This window comes from Puntigrus tetrazona, chromosome 1 (assembly GCF_018831695.1).
Source record: "Puntigrus tetrazona isolate hp1 chromosome 1, ASM1883169v1, whole genome shotgun sequence".
NCBI classification, from domain to species: Eukaryota; Metazoa; Chordata; class Actinopteri; order Cypriniformes; family Cyprinidae; genus Puntigrus; species Puntigrus tetrazona.
The window spans coordinates 31680829-31701027 of NC_056699.1; the positions used below are offsets into that span (position 1 = coordinate 31680829).

The 20199-nt window shown below is 35.8% G+C and overlaps 1 protein-coding gene across 1 annotated transcript; it reads left to right on the forward strand.

The window, feature by feature from the left end:
* The first annotated feature begins 427 nt into the window (after positions 1-427).
* On the forward strand, positions 428-15474 carry si:dkey-121b10.7 (heparan sulfate glucosamine 3-O-sulfotransferase 6). Its single transcript, XM_043225256.1, has 2 exons — positions 428-1161; positions 13333-15474. Exons 1-2 carry the CDS (start codon positions 683-685, stop codon positions 13949-13951), a joined length of 1098 nt encoding a protein of 365 aa, XP_043081191.1. The 5' UTR covers positions 428-682; the 3' UTR covers positions 13952-15474.
* The last annotated feature ends 4725 nt before the right edge of the window (positions 15475-20199 follow it).

A 20199-nucleotide genomic window follows, 5' to 3' on the forward strand; every position in this document is an offset into this window, starting at 1 on the left:
AGAACTGAGGAGATTGTGATTTGCTTAGACTTAAGTCTGCAGAGACCAGATCAAGAAACAGACCGTCTCCGCTGAGTGTGTGGCCTCCAGGACAGGTGTTGCTCAACGACTGACCTCTTCATCTGTGTATAAAAGAGCACTGACAGAGGCCGTGAAGGAAAGTGCATGCCATAAAAATACCTGAGATAACATTTCACTATCTCTATAATGCAGTGAGGGCACTGAACTTTGACCTGTTCTTTTCTTATCCAGAAAAAATAAGCTCTCCAGCTCTCATCGATTTAACAGTAGTTAATGGATTTGTAACCGCTTAGGTAGGAAAGTCATAAAAGTAATTTGAGCAAAAGGGGCGGGACTCGGAAAACAGGGCGTGGATACGCACCCAAAACGGGTGGGAGATGAACGGGTAACCCTGGTCACCCGAAGCTGCACGACTGCGGGACCTCAAGCCGAAGAAGTCCAATCAGTCAAACAAAAAGGACATGACATGTTATAACTCGTAATGTTAGCTACTTCTCTGGACAAGTCGTCATCGCGCAGATATGGCGCGCATGTGATTTAGTGATGCGCAAAAATGTAACTCACTAAATGTTTAGTCTTGCAAGAAAGCCCCGTTATTTTACATTCAATACGGCATGATTCCTCCGTTTAACGTTTGGTTTCTGGCGACGCAAAGACACTCATGGGATGTTGGACAACGAGTTGCGACTTGGGACACCTGAAAGCGCACTCCAAGGTGTCCGTGTTGTTTACCATGATCCTCATTTTCACCTATCTGTTCTACTGTCTCACCGGATACTGCGATTCCATGCCGAGTCCGCTGTACGTCCATCAGAATTTCATAAGCAAACTTTTCCCGAAGGAAGGGAAGAAACCCGCGCACTGGAACGTCTCCATCGTGCGCGAACTCCCCGAGCAGGATGCGACGGACGTGGAAGATGAGAAGCGGCAGCGGGCTTCGGCTTATGACACGTACAGCAATCTCTCCGTGTCAAACAACTTTGGGAGCAAAGAGTTTCCTCAGGCGATTATTATCGGCGTGAAAAAGGGGGGAACGCGCGCACTTCTGGAGTTCCTGCGCGTTCATCCCGACGTGAGAGCCGTGGGCGCGGAGCCGCACTTCTTTGACCGGTTCTATGAGAAGGGGCTCCAGTGGTACAGGTGGGTCGTCTGGTAATAATAGTAGTAGCGTTATCATTTTACCTTAGGCTTAAGGATTATCAAAAACATGTAAGCGCATCAAATTCGGTACAAATTACAGTACAGCCATGAATGGTATGGCTACCCCAAAATATGCTTTTTGTCTGTGCAATTTGTACATGAACAGTGAACAGTTATTTGTCTTTATTTATTTATATCTGCATATATGTATATATATATATATATATATATATATATATATATATATATATATATATATATATATATATATATATATATATATATATATGGTCAATGACCTGATGCCTTTTTGTCCAATCGCATTTTTTCTATTAAAAATAGGTTTAAATGCATAAAAAGATGACATATTTAAGAAGTACCTCTCCCACATGTGTATCAACTTCAATTTTTCTAAAAAGATTAGTTATTTGTAATTTTTCTGTTATTCGAAAACAACATCTGATGGATATTCCAACTTTTGTTTTGAAATTACCATTAATTTATTCAGATTCAGATTCTGCACTATTTGGCATGATTTCCAAAGGGTTTTGTAATCCTGTATGAAATTGCAAAGCATTTTCATTTACTTTCCTTCAAACTTTCCAAACAACATTTTTTTATGAAATATCATGAGGTGCAACCATAAAGTAACTACTACTTTGAGACTTTTATATTGACATCTATTCAAAAGTAGGCCTTTGCGTCAAATAGCAATTTGCCAAGGAGCCATATAAGCATCAAGGGGGTTTATAACTCTCTTTCAAATTTGAAAAAACATAAATAATTGGCGGTATTTGGATATCATTTGGGATGACCTCAGAAAAGCAATGAATATGAAGTTATTTCTACAAGTGTTTCTTATAAATTTCATAGTGACCTTTCATGGAAATCCAGCTTGTTTTGTTCAGGTGACTAATTCTGTGCTTGAAAATTCTGACTGAATTTAAAAATATCATGTGGTGCGACCAAATATCATGTAATACTCCAGTGTGGTTAAAATGTTAAGTTTCTAAAGATGCATTTGCACAGCAGAAGACGTAATTAGGGGAAAAATTTTAAATGTGTCATTTGGAGCGACCACTCGTCATGTGGTGTGACCAATAATAGCAATAACTGCATTAAATTAAATAAAAAATAATCCCATTTGTGTGGCTCAAGTATGAATCACTGCTACAGTAGGCCTAAGTGAATGGTTGTTTCAAAACACTTTAATTACTGTGAACATCTACATTATAATGTTGAGAAAATTAATTAAAAAAATTAATAAAAATCATGACCACACCACATAACATTCAAAGTAAATGATTTTCCCACCCCCACGTCATTCAAGATGTTTGTGTTTTTCTTTGTTCAGTAGGAAAGACATTTTTTTAAAGAAAACATTGCAGGATTTTTCTCCATATAGTGGACTTCAATTGTGGCCAATGGGTAGAAGGTAAAAATTATATTTATAATTATATTTTTTTTTTGTTTCCCATTATGGAGAAAAATCCTGAAATGTTTCCCTTAAAAACCTTCTTTTTTTGACTCCAGAAAGAAAGACTTGAACATCTGAGATGCATCATTTTGTTCATCCACTTCACCAGCTAATTACTCTTCAACAGCATTTCTATGGAGCTACCACAAAAAAACATATGTTTAAAGTCAAAATTCTAAAGATGGCCGTGCACTTGTTTCTCTAACGCATCTGTAATTGGTGTTTTGTTCATAAAAAAGACAAGTTCAATTCATCTTTACAAATGAACATCTTTACAAATAATAACGTTATCTTTCTATATAGCCAATCACCATTATTTTGATTTGTAGAGACTGCAATTTTCTTCATCCAAGTTACCCACTTAAAATCTTAACAGTGGTAATTAAGTCAGCCAGCAGATGTTTTATCTTACAGTAGACCAATTTTATAACAGACATTGTAATTTTTGTAGACAGCAGCCCAAGAGCTCCTGAAATGCATGCATCAGAGGCAAATAAAATTTATGCAGCTCTCATCATAACGTCTTCCAAAAGAGAATATTGGTTTAATTAACTCCTCAGAGAAGTTACACACTGAGAAAATTGCATGTTTAGATTGTCCTTCAAGCAGTTATGCATATGTCTGCATGATCGGCAATTGATTCCTCCCCTCTCTTTTAATGCCACTTGGTTCATTAATATCACTTGTCAATAACCCAACCAGTTCAGAGCCGTGTCTCATTGGCAGGACGTTCAGCCCTCTGCCAATAAAATGACTGTGGATTGACTGTCAGTGCTTCTGCCTCTAGCCTCTGTCCGTCTCCCATCTCCATGCCATCCAATTAGAAATCAGACAAATGGGAATGACTATGCATTGCTGGGACATTTATTAAAGAATGAAATGTTCCATATGACTTTCTTATGCTGTAGAAGATTTGAAACCAAACCGTTTTGGGTCCCATTGACTTCCATTGACAAGTAAAGACTACAGATGTCAATAGGACCTGAAACCATTTCAACATAAATATCTATTTTTATGTTGTAGGCAAGAAAGAAAGACAAACCGGTTTTGAATGACATGAGGGGAAGTAAATGATGAAAAGTTTTTTATTTTATATATATTTTTAGGTGGACAGGCCCTTTGAAAAGGTCTTAAAGGAACACTTCACGCCAAAATTAAAATTCTGTCATTAATTACTCACTTTGCAATCTCGTATTCAGTTAATTTGTCACAATACAAAAGGAGAATTTAAGAATTTTGGGTTGGAAATTACACGGCGTGAGTAAATGATGACAAAGTTTTCACTACGGGATAAAATATTCCTTTAATAATCAGGTTTCCTCTCTTGTCAAGAAACTGTATCTCGTGAAGCGACTTTGAGGTTTAGTTTGATGATTTGTCTCTCTTTCTCATGCACACACACACACACACACACACACACACACACACACACACATTTGTTCCAGCATGTGCTGACAGCCTTATGTAAACAAACTGTCCATGTATGGGGTTTTTGTAAAGTATAATTCAATATCAGCCTTGTCAACACCACAGGTCTTCTGTGTGTGTGCAGATGTGTAATGACAGCTGAGCTTTTGTGAATGCCAGCTGGAAGCTGTACATGGAAGAGCTGTCACATGGCCACTTTGTGTTTGTGTGAGAGAGCAAGAGTGAGTGAATGAGTTGAGAGAGAGACATACAAGCTTTGTAAGCGACCAGGTGCTCGTATACTTTACACATTAAAGGTTTATGGGACTCATGACTGTTGCATTTGTCAGATATTGCAGATTGTAAAAAAATTATTGATGTTTTCTGGCCTACAAATATTGTTTGAATTATATGCTTGTGTTGAGCCAAATTAGTTATTTGTATTATTTATTTTATTTTACATATTTTTTATTTTATACTACAGTGAACATTTTCTAAATATATTTGATCTGATGTTCTTAAAAAGATCTTAAAAATCTGATCTCCTCATGAATTTCTAGTATGCTCTGATTAACATCGCATGTTCTTTAATCTATAATAATTGTTCCTCCCCCATGCAATGCGGTTACCTGCCTCTGGTTGCACCTTTTCATGACTCCATAAATCACTGTCCAGAATAAAAGTCACCTCCCAATCAATGATGTGTGCAGACGTGCTGCTTATCGATTCCTCCTTAACCAACTTTATTGCACTTAGGCATAGAGACGGTTAATTAACCTGTGCATATTCAATCTTGTTGACAAACTGCTGCTGCTCTTTTCAGCTCTTGACGTTCTTTATGACACTCCAAGGTGTTTAGCTATAAAGGTTTATGTTTTAAGAGCTGTGTTTTAAGATAATGCTTATTTGTGATAGGTTTGTTTCCTTGTTGTCTTGTGAGTGTTGAGTAACATGGAATGCTTATTTTGTTATGTATGTATATATATATATATATATAATCACAATTAATCACATCCAAAATAAGACTTAGTTTACAGAATATATGTATTTTTGCTGTGCATATTTATTTTGTATATTTAAATACACACATGCATGTATATATTTTTGAAAATTTAATGTTTATATATTAAGTACATCTATTTATAATATAAAGTTTTTAAATATACGTCATATACGTACATGTAAATGTTTTAAAAATATATTTTGCATTTTGCATTTATATATAGATAATAAATATACACAGTATACACATACATTATGTAAATAAAACCATTCATTTTGTATACAATTAATCACGATATATATATATATATATATATATATATATATATATATATATATATATATATATATATATATATATATATGTGTGTGTGTGTTTTTAGCACTCAGTCCTTTCCATGCAAAAGTTTTCTTTTTTAATCTATCCATAATGTTAATGAGTACATTTACATTTTGCACGACACATTCAATTTAGATTTTAAAGCCATATATTTCATGATGCCAGAGTGCTGATTTGACAGGCTAGATTTCCCATATGACCCGGGTCTCTAACATTAAACTAGCCATTGATTGATCGGGACTGAGGGTAGTGGTGTGGAAGAAACCAGCCCAGCACACACACAGATAGATGCGTTATCTATATCCTCAGAGTATGGCACAACCTCGTAATGAAGAATAAGAGTCAGGAAGTAACCAAGAAGGAGGTTTCCACAGAGATTCCATTAAAGAACATTTTTTAGTTCCTTAAAGAACCATCTCAAGAACCTTTTTCCAATGCAAAGAACCTTTTGTAGAATGTAAAGGTTCCACTGGTGTTAAAGGTTCTCCATGGAACCATCGATGCCTATTTATTTTTAAGAGTGTAGCTTTGCTTTGCTTGTGATTTTTTTATGATGTGGTTTGCTGGATAATCATTTCCTTGGAGGTATTCAGTGGGATAGGTTACAGTCAAGGCCAAGAGAAAGAAAGCTTTGGCTTGTCCCGAGTTGTTCACCAACCCACAATGGCATAGATAGTTTCTTAACAACTTGTTTTTGATGCATGACTTCTCAGCAGAAATGCTGAAATATAGGCCTGCTTTAGAGCAAACCCCACTTTATTTCTTTTGAATATACTGCCCTTTCAACAAGAAAAGTATGATTAATCAGGCAAAAAGCAGAGCGTTTGAAGACACTAATTATACTAGAACCTCCCAGTTCTGCAGCTGCAGTCGTTCTTCTGCTAGGAGTCCTGCGACTGACTGTTAAAGCTGCACATACGGTGGGCTGTTAACCAAGCCAGGGATGTGGTTTCCTCTAGGCCGGTCTTAAAGCTTCATTATGCTGCTACACACTCCATACTGAGTCACTTAAAATTCTGTGTGGTGCATATTTGAACAGATTTCCATTGTACGATCTGTTTTTACTTTTGTATTCCTTCATGTGCGCATTGTAACTTCTATAGGAGCTATATAGACGCTATCTGCTCACATATAAATTTACATCTGTTTTATAAATGTAATTCTGCTCTTTGGCATCGCTTCAGACGGCATTTGTCACAGAAATAGTACTCTACACACACCACCGTAACATATAGTTCATTGAATATAAACTGCGCCAGCTCTTTTTTCTCAGGGTCCTCCTGCCAAATGCGTACCATAAATTTATGCCAGGCGTGTGTGGACGTTTAGCAATATCCCCTCTAATGGACTGTTTCCAGAACCGGTGACACATCCTGAATCTCAAATGCATTAAGGGTAACTGTTATGTACCTTTAAATGCAAAACTTGATGCAACCAAGGGCAGCAATGCAATGCTTAGTGGTAATTTGCATTGATTTTATTGACTGATTTCTTGTCAAATTAAAATAATTATCACTATCACCAAAACAGCCAGCAGAGATCTGCAACAGGGAGTCTTCTTCCTCCTTGTAGTTTCCTGTGACTGATTCTTAACGCATTATCAAACACACTATCTGGAAATTTCAGCCAGTCTGATTAGATAATTAGGAGCTTCGGAAACAGATTAAAAAGCAGGAAGAAAAGAGAGCACATCCTGTCTGAGCATCAAGACACTCATCAGGAAGCTGTAGGATATACAATGAGTGCAGTGTTTAGATGTTATTTTAAATACATAAAATGTTTTGTGCACATAAATCAGATGAAAAATAATGCTGATTCATACATAAATAATAATAAAATACATGGGGTATATGTATAAAGCCAAGAATAATGAACAAATTAACAAATTTTATGAGGTATTTGGATGTTTAAAAATGTATTTAATTCATGAATTATAATAAAAAATATATATATTGCTTTTAAGTGTGTGTACTGTTTATATAGACACGTTTGAAAAAAAACCTTTAAAATAGAAAATATTAAAATAATTGTAAACATTAAGCAAAGTGTATACATATACTGTATGTGCGTGTGTACAAAATATCAAAATAAAAATGTATTTTTATGAGGTTTTTACGTTTATATTGTGCAATTACAGTAAAAATACCGTGTGAGGTACGGTATATGGTAGTTTAGGTATTTAGATGTTAAACTGATTGCTCTTTCAGGTGAAATTCAGAGGGAGGGAGTGTGTTGAAATCTGAAATCTGACGGAAGTTGTTTGTGTCCTCCTCTGTGGGTGTGGTCGGCCTGCTGCTGCTTCAGATAAACCCACGCTAACACACACTCACAGCCGCTCCGCTGATTTTCCCACATGATAGTGAGGGCACACACACACACACACACACACACACACACCTGTCTGTAATCCCTGATTTGCCACTGGTCTGTTTCCTGTTAATGCGGGACCTCCCTCTTTCTTTCAAGGATGTGAGCATTTAGATCTCGTTTTTTTCTCCTTTGACCTGTGGCTTTCCTGTTATACCACACATGTAGAGCTGATGTTTCGCTGTCCACTGGATGTTCCTAAGATACTTCATTCCTCTGATGCCGCTCTTGCAGAGTTTAAAGGAAGCGCTCGGTCCGCTTCATTTGCTTGAGACGTTTCAGAAACTTCAAAAACTTCATTTAGCCTTATCGAGAGGTTCGTGTTAAAATCATTCGTGAGAAAGAAACTGCCGATGAGGATCTGTTCTCAGGAGAAAATCTGAAGAAACCTCCATTTAATGTAATTGTTGTGTAGGAGAAACAATTGAGATGTTCAGGAGTTCTCCTCTGTGATTTCTCTTTGGTTAGGGTGTGTTTTGTCCCTTGCTTTGTGTCCGTTTGCATGTTCAAGGAGTTTTATGGTGCTTTACTTGTTATTTCCAGCTGACATTTAATTGCTTCCCACAGTTTCTAGAAGCTCCCATTTGCTCCATAATGACAAGCCTGTTCTCGCTGTGCTTTCAGTTAGAAGGCCCAGCCGTTCGTGTAACTGAGTGCTGTGTCTGAGTACAACCTGTTTGAAGGTGGAACAAGAGTGAGGCACCTGAGATTATTTTATGTCGTGCATAGTAGATTCTTTGTATATATTTCAGGGTTTTAGTTTAAAGTGCCCCTGATATGGGTTATGATAGGTTCATATTTTGGTTTTGGGAGTCAACAAACAACAGATTAACTTGCATATAAGCTCAAAAAACTCTTATTTTCTTAAAACATACATTTATTTTTACTGTATATATATATGTTTTGGAACTCCTAAAACTATTCATTCAATGATTCATTTTTTCAAACCCCTCCAGTGATTGGTTGATTTCATTTAAAGCAGTGTTTGTGAGCTTTTAAAGCGACATCTAGTGGCAAAGGGTGTACATTTACATTTTCATTCAGACCAACAAAAAGACCAACAAGTGGGCGGGGAATATGCTAATGTTTCAACATGAAACTGCGAAACTGTGTTTTAAAAACGACTCGTTCCAATTATTCAAGTCGACTCTTTCTTTTGTAAGCTAATAACTATTTATACATGGTGCACTTTTAGACTGAAAACTCTGCAGGATGTGTTACTGTGTTACACAATACATGAAGCGCATTTCAAAATTTTAAAAGTTGAAATAGTCACACTGCAGTACTGAATAGCAAACATTTCTGTCTAGTTTTAAATATTTTTAGTGACTAGAAATTCATGAAAACCAAAACCATAAAGGATATTTGAAATAAAACGAACATTATCTGATATTTACTAAAAGTCTATTTTTATTTTTTAAATTGCTTAAAAAAATACAATTAAATAAAAAAAGTGAAAAAATATGTAGACATTTGAAAACAACAAAATTAATAAATCTAACAAATTAAAATGAAACTTTAATATATAAAATTTTATAAAAATAAATATGCAAAAAAGCTATAATAGTATATCAATGACACTAAATAAAACTTAAGATCCTCAATTTGAATTCATTTCATTTTGCAAATCCTGTCAAAAATATATACTAAACAAAACATTTTTAAGCAATCACTTTTCTTTTCCAAATTTTGCACCTCAATTTTTTGGAGTTTTTCTATTTTTCTATTTTATATATGAGCAGCAAGACATTTTTGTAACATTTCAGAGACCTAAAATATCCATACCCGTTCAGGCCCAGGGTGAGCTCTTAATGGGAAGAAACTTCCTCCCGGAGACTCATTGCTGCCAGATGTGGCAGAGATCAGGACGGGAACATCCCGGGTCACTGCTGCCAGACACAGGGGCAATTCTGTCTGGAAGTTTTCCTCTGATAATGGGAGAAAGGTTATATCCTGTGGTTCATTTAAATGATGGAGAGAAGATCCCATTCTGTTCTGATGTGTATTATGTGAACAGCTACGAGGAAGAGCTTGTGTGTGTGCGTGTCTAATAAGGCATGACTTACCGCACCGTGTTTGCTGTCTTTTTCATAGAGTTAAACATGTACAAAAATGTATTTGAATATTTTGAAAAGTAACTCGCAGCGCACCGCAGAAACCTAAACCAAACAGTGGTGGTCAGTCCGTGTAGTCGTGTCATGTCCAGAAAGAAACCATGCTATTTTGTTAATAATTTTTCAGCAATATTTGGAGTCTTCACGACCAAACAAATTCTCATCATATGTGAACAGATGTGAATTTGTCATAAGAACGACAATAAATGAATAATTTCTTGCTGATGATATATCTATCTGTAAATAGATTCATACAAATGTAAATAATTACAGGTAAAATGTACATAAAAATCTATATAAATAATATCTGAATATTTTGAAATGTATCCAGATTGCTTATAGCAACATGCATACATACATACATTAAAAAATATATTTAAAATAATAAATATAAAAACTTATTGTATATTATGAATATCCTTTTATAAGTATTAATATAAATTAGATAAAAAGTTAAATAAAAATACAAATAAATATATATTTCTATATATATATATATATATATATATATATATATATATATATATATATATATATATATATATATATCAGTTGTATATCTATCTATTGAATATTTTGAAAAGTATGTGGATTGCAACACATGCAAACATATACATATATACATAAAATGTAAATATATGAAATATCTAAATTAATATAATACACATTTTTTTAGAAATCATGTATATTATAAAATATTTTCATAATTAACATAAAAGTCAATATATAACTATATAAGTAATCTGTCTAAAAGTAATATCTGTCTTAAATATCCTTGTGTTTTACATGTGTTTTAGTAGCAAAATATAAAATGCTTTGATGAAAGGCTTTTATCCACTTCAAATGTTGACTAGAGGACACAACTAAAACAACATCTTCTAAACATTTTAAATGCATTTTCAAACAGAAATGATATTTAACACCAACTGAACGCTAAAGGAATGGAGTTGTCGATATTTTTCGAGGCCATTGTTTTGCAGCAGGCCACCCGCAGCTGTGCCTTCTGTACCAGTAAACAGAAATAAATTGTTGCCAGGTTCTGCTCTGATAAACTCATACGTACTCCAGGCTCACATTCCCGCTCCAGATGCTAACCACTAACGCTACGCTAGGTGTGATCAAAACAAACAGCGTGGATGCTAGCCTAGCAACCTCACAGGTAACAGCAGCCGCCTCGAGCCTCCCGATGAAGAAGAAAACGCGCGTGCCCTCAGCTGGAGCAAGATCAAAGGTTGCCAGAGATCGGCAGCCAGCTGCGTTTGCGAACCTGGGTTTTATCTTGCGATGCTTCTTTCGATTCAGAGATCAAACGGGTGGACCGGAGTGTGTGGGCCACTGGCGTGAATCGAGAAAAGCCCAAACGTTTCGCTGATTACCAGCCTGCTCTCCACAACGTAAACATGATGTCAGCAGACGCGGTCGCAGCCATTATGGCTTCCATTAGCTTGATTACTCTGAATTAAACATGCACTTAGCGGTGTGTACATAGCCAAACAGCGCTTGCACTTTAGATGCAGGGTGAGAATGACAACATTGACATTAGCCATGACATGCTTTCCAAATTAAAAGCTCTGCGTGTAATGCTTCAAGATCACATCCCTAAAAGCAGGCGCTGGGAACATGCATCATGTAAACACAATCAAAACACTGGCTTCAGAAGTTGTACGGCCAGCTTTTGTGCTGCTTTTCGGAGCTAAACAGACTACAAAGGCTAACCGTTTGAACAAGCGCAGCGTGAAGTGTCATCAAAAATGATTTCAGATACAAAATGAAACGATATCAGGGTGGATAAATAGTAGCGTGGTTTACGGATGGTTGGCTCTTTCTTTGAGAGCACTGCGGGTCAAATGGCAAATCCAATAATTTCTCAATGCTGCTCTTTATTCTCCTTCACAAACGAGTCAGCATGATTCCTCAGATTCTTGTCTCAGCGTCAAAGCTCAAATTAAGGAATATGATTTGCATTAGAGTTGAATATTAGCTTCATGGCAATGAGATGAGGGCCAGCTTCAGAGAAAGAGAGAGCTAGCAACCGCTTTCTAAACTCCATCCCAAACCAGTTAAGAGTTAATTTACTGCATATGTTCTCTATGGAAATAATGAGAGTCAGTGTAGAGACTTTTCCACTTGATTCTGGAGCTGTTGGGCATTCAATATAGACATTAACTGACCATATATATTATATTATATTGTGTTTGTGTGTACATACACACACACACACACACACACACACACACACACAATATAATATAATATATATGGTCAGTTAATGTCTATATTGAATGAACTGAGCTCAAATCAGCACAAAAGAGCCTTGGAGAGATGGATAAACTCATGACAGACGTTCTGGGGACAAAACCCATCAGGAAATGACTGCTAAGAGTTGTTATGCTTTCGTGTTTTTCTTTCTTTTATAGAAGCTCACCAACTCCCTTCTCGCTGACGTTTATTTCACGAGGCTGGTTTTTAATAAAGTCAGCTTTTATGTTTATTTAACAACACTTTACACTTTGCATTGCTGGATGGAGTGAGTAACTTAACACTGACCTCATCAGAGAACAGCTTGTTTTATAACTGATAATAAAACGAACGTCTTTCATCATAATGAACTCGATCGCAAAACACGTGTGACAGCTTCGTCCGCTGTCGAGAGCTGAAATGGGGCGCAATTATCATGTCTCCAGAGTCGGCTTTAATACAGTTTTTCATTTTGCATTATTGCTTAAAATTACAGTTTAATATTTAGCTTGGACGACGTCGGTGCAGCCACAGAAAACCTGCCCCAAATCCTGCCTACATACAATAGTTGACATTTTAGATGCAATCCAAACTGTTTATGATTTCAGCAGCATTGTATCCTTAAAGGCACAGCTCACCAAAAATGTCTGTCTTTACATATATTCATGTTCATGTTGCTCCGAGCATTTTTCAAAAGTTGGTCTGTTACACAGAAAGAAGATTTTGTGTAATACTGGTCGGAAACAGCACAAATTAACATTCTTTTTTATTTTTCTGTGAATCTTACAATAAAACATTCCCATTATGCATTGCATTGGACCCAGTGATTAAACTACAAAGACAGGATTTAAAGAGACAGGAAATTAAAAAGGAGAGGTGCGGAGGTGCTGCTGCATGTATAGTATGTGAAAAAAATTTGGTTTTGAACATTAAATCATGTAAATGTCCCCAAAAATAAAAATCTGAACTTGTAAGTTAGCAAAAAATGGAAATATTTAATGCATACTGAACATGTATCAGGATTTCACATAAATGTAATATAAAATATAAATATAAAAATGGATATGACTTTATATATATATATATATATATATATATATATATATATATATATATATATATATATTTATATATGTTGCATTAATAACATGCTACATATACATTGATACATACAAGTTGCTGCAGTCGCCTCTATTATGACTAACGTTGAGTTTCTTGTGCTGTAGGGATCTAATGCCGCGTACTTTAGACGGCCAGATCACCATGGAGAAAACACCCAGCTACTTCATCACCCGTGAAGCTCCGTCCCGCGTCTTCTCCATGAGCCGCAGCACCAAGCTCATCGTGGTGGTCCGTGACCCTGTGACCCGGGCCGTGTCGGACTACACTCAGACTCTGACCAAAAGCCCCGGGCTGCCGTCTTTCCAGAATCTGGTCTTCAAGAACTCCAGCACGGGCCTGATCGACACGTCCTGGAGCGCCGTGAGGATCGGCATCTACGCCAAACACCTGGAGAACTGGCTCAGGTATTTCCCGCTCGCCCAGTTTCTCTTCGTGAGCGGCGAGAAGCTGGTGACGGACCCCGCGGGAGAAATGGGCCGGGTGCAGGACTTTCTGGGACTCAAACGGGTGGTGACCAATAAGCACTTCTACTTTAACCAGACTAAAGGCTTCCCCTGCCTCAAAAAGCCGGAAGGAAGCAGCAGGCCGCGATGCCTGGGGAAATCTAAAGGCCGGCCGCATCCACACATCCCGGCGGAGGTGCTGCACAGACTCAGGGATTTCTACAGGCCTTTCAACATGAAGTTCTACCAGATGACTGGTCAGGACTTTGGCTGGGACTAAACACTTGCAGGACGCTTTCTGATAGCGCAGAAAGCAGCGCAACTCTCTATTTATGACTGACTGAGCAGTATGCTCTCCCTGAGTACCCTCAGAAATTGCTAGTATATTTCATAAATGAATTACAACTGCTGGGTACACACTGAATGTAATCCAGACTGGAAAAGATTTAGCAAATTTGATCAGAATCAAAGAAAAAAACACAACTAAAAACTTTTTAGTGCTCATATTACTATTCAGTCACCCTTTTTCTGGATTACTAATCAGATAATTAGCAGGTGCACCTCAAAGAAAGTGCGGCGATTAAACAAAACCAACGTATAAACAACAACAAATAGCATGCATTTTATTCATATGCAAATCATGCAAACAGTGAAACGAAAGATCGGAATCAAAAAAGATAAAAAATATATGAATAATGCAAATAATACTAAAATCAACACATTTCTCAAAAAAAAGAAAAACTTTTTTTCACCATGCATTTTTTTGCATGTGTTTTTATGAGGTTTATATCATAAAATATATTTTTATTCTTCAGTCTGAATTTAATTCAGTGAGCAGCCAGCACTGACCCTTGTTTTGTTTTTTGGCTCTACTCACCTGAAGCAACTTGATTTTTCCTTAGTTGGAGCAAAACGATGAGTTCTAGTGCAAAAGTAACACATTAAATGTAAAATTCTAAAGCAGATGGTCGGGTAAGCGATCCTGTTTTTTATCTCCGAAATGATTTAAACTTTTTTATTTCATGCTCCTCATCGCATGCATTTTAAAATGCATTTTACAGTATACATTTGTATCTGAAACCTGCGTTTAACAGAATATATTGGGTTTGCGAAGTATTCAACTGAGAATTATCTTAAACAGCCTGAGCAGAATAACGACTCTGTGATGTCTGCTGTTTAAACAGTCCCTTATTTCAGATGCCCGTAATCATACGGACTAAAACACATTTGTTCTTTGTGATTTATTGCTGCCAAAAGGAGCAAAAACTTGGATGTTCTCATTCAACCACTGTTACGTAATAGACATGAGACACGGAGGAAAGCAAAGAGAGAGACGGCGATAGACATATAACCTTTATTTATTTCATGTGTTTTTGCTCATTAAAAGGAATTTCCTGCGTCTGCAAGGGAAACATTTGTTTTGTAATGTTTTACAAAGAAGCTATTTAATGTGGACTCCGTGGCTTAGATTTTGGACCGTGCATTTCTTATGCCACATATTTTTTAATAACAGATCAGTTTCATTTAATTCTATAAAGGTGTGTTTCCATAGTAAAATAGAGCTATGTAACCCTTTAAAGCTGTTTTTTTTTTATTTTCTAAAAATAATGATTAGAGATGTTATACAGGGATGAATACTGGACTATGCATTATATCTGCTGACTGAAAACAAAGTTTTGCTTCTGCTGTAAATTGCTATTATTTATATTTATGAATGTGAAGATTTTTTTGATCTGTCCGTGTCCAAATATATATTGAAATCAGCGAGCAGCTTTTTTTTGCTACAGACATTATAATAAATAAACATGATAGAAACAGTGTATATATATATTAGGACTGCTATTGTCAAAATGAAGTTATATATAAATATAAATATATATATATATATATATATATATATATATATATATATATATATATATATATATATATATATATATATATATATATATATTTTTTTTTTTTTTTTTTTTTTTTTACAGTGTGTGTGTGTATATATATATATATATATATATATATATATATATATATATATATATATATATATATATATATATATATATATATATACAGTTTTATCATTTGTTTTATAACTTTAAAACTCTATTTTTTATAGCTTCAGAGTGGGGAACTGGAAACGAGTGTAGCTGTCAGTGTCAACCAGGCCAAATGTGAAGTGAACATTCTGAGCTGAAGCTGATGTGTAAGCAATCAATTTGCAAGGGTCATAGAGACCTTTAGGACGGTAATCTTTGACCCTTGACTTCCGGATGACCTCCCACGCCATGCCACATTAAAGCGCTGACCACCAAAGCTGGCCACACAGAGCTTTTTCTCCTGCGTTAATGTTACCAATCTAGAGACAGCCTTTTCATTTCTAAAAAATATCAAAATCAATAATTGTCTGTTTAAGTTTATAGTTCCACTGCGGTGTGCCATCATCCATTTAGTCCCCCGTCACCGTGATTTAATCCAGATCGAGTGCTGCTCGCTTCCAAACATCCATAAAATATTATTTAATGGAGGATTTACAGTATTTTCCAAATCCTGATAGATTAACGTGGCCTGTGTGGGTTTATATGAAGATGTGGATAGCCTAAACCATGATTTTAATCTATTAAAAAGACACATGGTTCGCCTTTTACTGTTTCTTACATTTTCCCAGTTTATCCGCTTGGAACTCAGCAAAAACTGTTTGAGGTTAGTAAATTTTATTTTTTATTTTTTCGCTATTTGTTGGGGTTTTTTTATTTGTATCTTTGCCCCATAGGAAAATACTTATTCAGTAAGGACGTTGGATTAGAAATGACATCCTCATTGCAAATAAATTGTGTTGAAAAATATGAAGCAGCACAACTGTTTTAAACACTAATAATAATAAATGTAAAAAAAAAAAAAAAATTAAAATGATTTCTGAAGGATTGTGTGACACTGAAGACTGGAGTAATGATGCTGAAAACAGGAATAAATTGCATTTAACGAAAAAATTATAATAATTGTAAAAAATATTTCAGAACTTTACCTTTGAGTGAAAACACGCAAAACTCTGCCTTGAAATGTTAATTTGAAGTTCACACAATCTGAAAACATGAAAAACAAACAATCATCTCATCATTTCATGAAAGTTGAAGTTGGGGTTAGAGTTAAGATCTCAAGGTGATCTCTGTAATACCACTCAAATGTGACTTAAAGCTGTGTTGTCCCAGAACATTTGGCAAAAAAAATTTTGACAAAACATGGAGGATCTGAAGTTACTTTCTGATGTTCTTGAGAGAGCCGGAAGATTCGTCTTTGTAAAGCTTCGCATGCAAATAGAGTTAATTAAAGAGCGCTTGGTTGGCTTGAGGAGAATAAAAAGAGCATCATTCACATCGGCCGCCCAGGAATCAACACCCAAGAAAAATAAAACAGCTATTTCTGTCCTGAAACATAAGCCCAGTCCTCTGTCTTTCTACTGAAATGGACTTGAGGAATGTCTTTGAGTGCTTCCCTCTTGTAAAGTCTTCTTTGTTTCCCAGTGGCCAGTAGCAAATCAGAGAAAGCTGAGATGTTATCCTGTTCTGCAGCTGACTGCCTGCTTTCAAATGCAAACAGGCTTGGCTTTGGCCTCTTCATCTCATCAGACCCTGTGTGTGTGTGTGAGTGTGTGTGTGTGTGTGTGTGTGTGTGTGTGTGTGTGTGTGTGTGTGTGTGTGTGTGCGCGCAGCTCTCTCTTTGTGTTTCATGATGGCTGGTGTTTAGGCCTTCCTTGCTGTCAAAGCTCTGGATTAGAGTGAGATTAGACTAGTGCTAAAATCTCTGTCAGATTAAAACTTTTCACTCCTCGGCTAAAGAACGACCGGTGACCCTGAAACTAAAGGTCAAGTATCAGCATTCAAGTGTTGGAGAGTCTCTTAAGTACCCAGTGCTCTGATATTCATGATATTCCTGCTGACAACTGCACAAAAGTTCAGACTATTCCTCAGTTTAAGGATGCTGAAGTCTGTATTAGGTCAGTATAAACAGCACAGTCGGCAAATAATTTAAAATAAGGTTTATTAAAAAATTTAAACCATAAAAATATATGTTTATATACTGAAATAACTAACACTTAAATAAAAAAATATATATATTCCTTAAAAATAAATTTTCTTTAATGATATAATAAAATACTATATTTAAAATGACAATTAATGAAAACAATATAGACAAAATAAACAAATAAAAATGACAAATACACACACAAACACAACAAAGGTATTAAACCTTAAGGTTTAAATAAAAAAGAAACCGGAAAACCTGAAAATAACAATTAACTTAAATTATATTATATTGAATTATATCATTATTATTAAATACAAATTGCAATAGAAACTCAGTGATTTACCCATCATCATATCTTCATGTCTAACTTTAGATATGCACTATAAAAACGATACTTGCATCTTGAATTTTAGGTTCATCTGAATCTATTTCTCCTTTTTCGGCTGATATAAAAGAAATGGTGACCAGTTACATGACCTATAATGCTTCCACCATTCATAGCTCTTATACATCACTCTTATGTATAATATAAAATTTTGAGCTTGGACTATAAATACACATGTAAGACCACTTTCTTAAAAATTCCCACAGAGGAAATACGAACGTGTGGGTTTGGAGTGACATGGGGGTGAGTAAATCATTCTTTTAGGCATATGCCGTGCTAAAGCAATGTATATGAGAGTTAAGACACCACCCACACGTCGAAACCACGGTGTAACTCTTCACGGGGGTCCGAGAGAGCCAGGGTGACCTCGGGGTCGGAGGTGAAAGCGTGTGTCCTGCTTACGTACTATTCTCAGAGTGAAAGTCAGCTGCTCGGCTTATGGAGGCTTGCTAAATATGATGGCATGTTCGGAGAGGCCGTGCGACAGCATGTTTAAGATGACCAGACCTCTCGTATAGATGACAGATTCAATCGCCGTCACCAGACGTTTGTATTTTCTGACAAAAAAACAAACGGACAGCTGTTTTGTCTTTGCAGTGGTTTTAATGGTTGCTAGTGTCTTGTTAGGTGGTCGCTAGGCAACCTTAGATTTCTGCTGCAATGTTACAGACTCGAGTTTGGTCAGGGATGCAGGCCATCGAGAGCCTGTTGCTTTGACAGAGGAGCTACTGCTGACCTTTGACCTCTCTGTCAGGCTTTATGAAAACTGCCTATCAACATGATAGCTCAGCATTACATCGACTTCATTGCTGGCGCTGCATTAACTAGCAATATCTAGAAAAAGTTTAAGTACTAACTTTAAATGCGATTTCTGTAATCGTGTCATTTCAGAATTGTATATGCTATAGTTTTCTTATTATTAATTAAATTTTAGCATGTTCTGTTTTCGCTTTAATATATTTTATTACATTATTTCAGTACTTCAAATTAAACTGAACAAAAATGAGAAATGATAACACAGCAACTAACAAAAATAAACTTGCAATATTTAATTAATTAAATATTGGTATTTTATTGAATCAATATTTTATGTTAGTTTAGTTTTTATTTAGTTTTAAGACAAAATCTTTCATATTTTTACTTTGTTAATATTAATAACCCTTATATTAATATGTAATTGTCTGTAGTTGTTGAGATTCACTCATTAAAGTCAATGTAGTCTTAAATGTCAAGTACAAGAAAATATAGATCGAGGGATTTATTATATCTTGTATATTTTAAAATGACTGAAAACCTTTTGCTAAAATATCATCAACAAACAATTTTTAGATTTGAAATAATGTGGCCAGATAAAGATCAGGTCATGCATTAAAATCAAATGATTTCAAGTTTGCTTCGTGTTGGCTTCAAGCTGTATTTCAAAAACAATACCTACGATACCTCTCATAACTAAATGACCCATTTACTGCTGGTGAATCTGGCACCGTAACAGATCTGAAGTAACTGTTTCTGACAAAAGCACAGTGTGTTTCCAAGATCTGTCCTGTAAGTGGGAAGGTTGGCCTTTCCTTTCCCACACCCAATAAAGCTGTCTGCTACATTGAGATCAAATCGCCAGAACCCCCTCGAGTTCTGGAATAGAATTTGGAACTTTTGATGGGCCGGAAAGGTTTTTTTTTCGCGTGTCATCCCTTCATATTAGAGCCATTTGTCGGATCCCACATTTAAACAAACATCAAACAAATAAAAAAAACCACCGACCACTTCCTTCCTATAGTAAAAAAGCTCTATAATTAAACGAAAACATAATCACAAAAAGAACGCAGCATCATTTTCCAGGATAGAAAAGGGCTTTTTTTTATTACGCATTATATTACTTCTCTTTTAGCATGACACTTGTTTGTGAATGTTTGCTAGGTTTGGTAATGAAAGGGTGCACCAGTCAAACGTACGGGTGGTGCTTCTTTGGCTCCTTGATGCCTGTTGCTTGTGTGAGATCCTACATGACTAACAGAATATACACAACCATTTAAAGTTTAGCCTCTGTAAGATTCTCTTAAGTCTCTTACAAAATGCTCAATGGGGTGCATTTATTTCATTCAAAATAATAATAGTAATAT

Bases quoted from the DNA above. Each gene is read 5' to 3' on its own strand.
- si:dkey-121b10.7 (XM_043225256.1), top strand. From the start codon at position 683: ATGGGATGTTGGACAACGAGTTGCGACTTGGGACACCTGAAAGCGCAC. The intron at 1,162-13,332 runs GTGGGTCGTCTG...CTTGTGCTGTAG, and splicing joins AAGGGGCTCCAGTGGTACAG to GGATCTAATGCCGCGTACTT.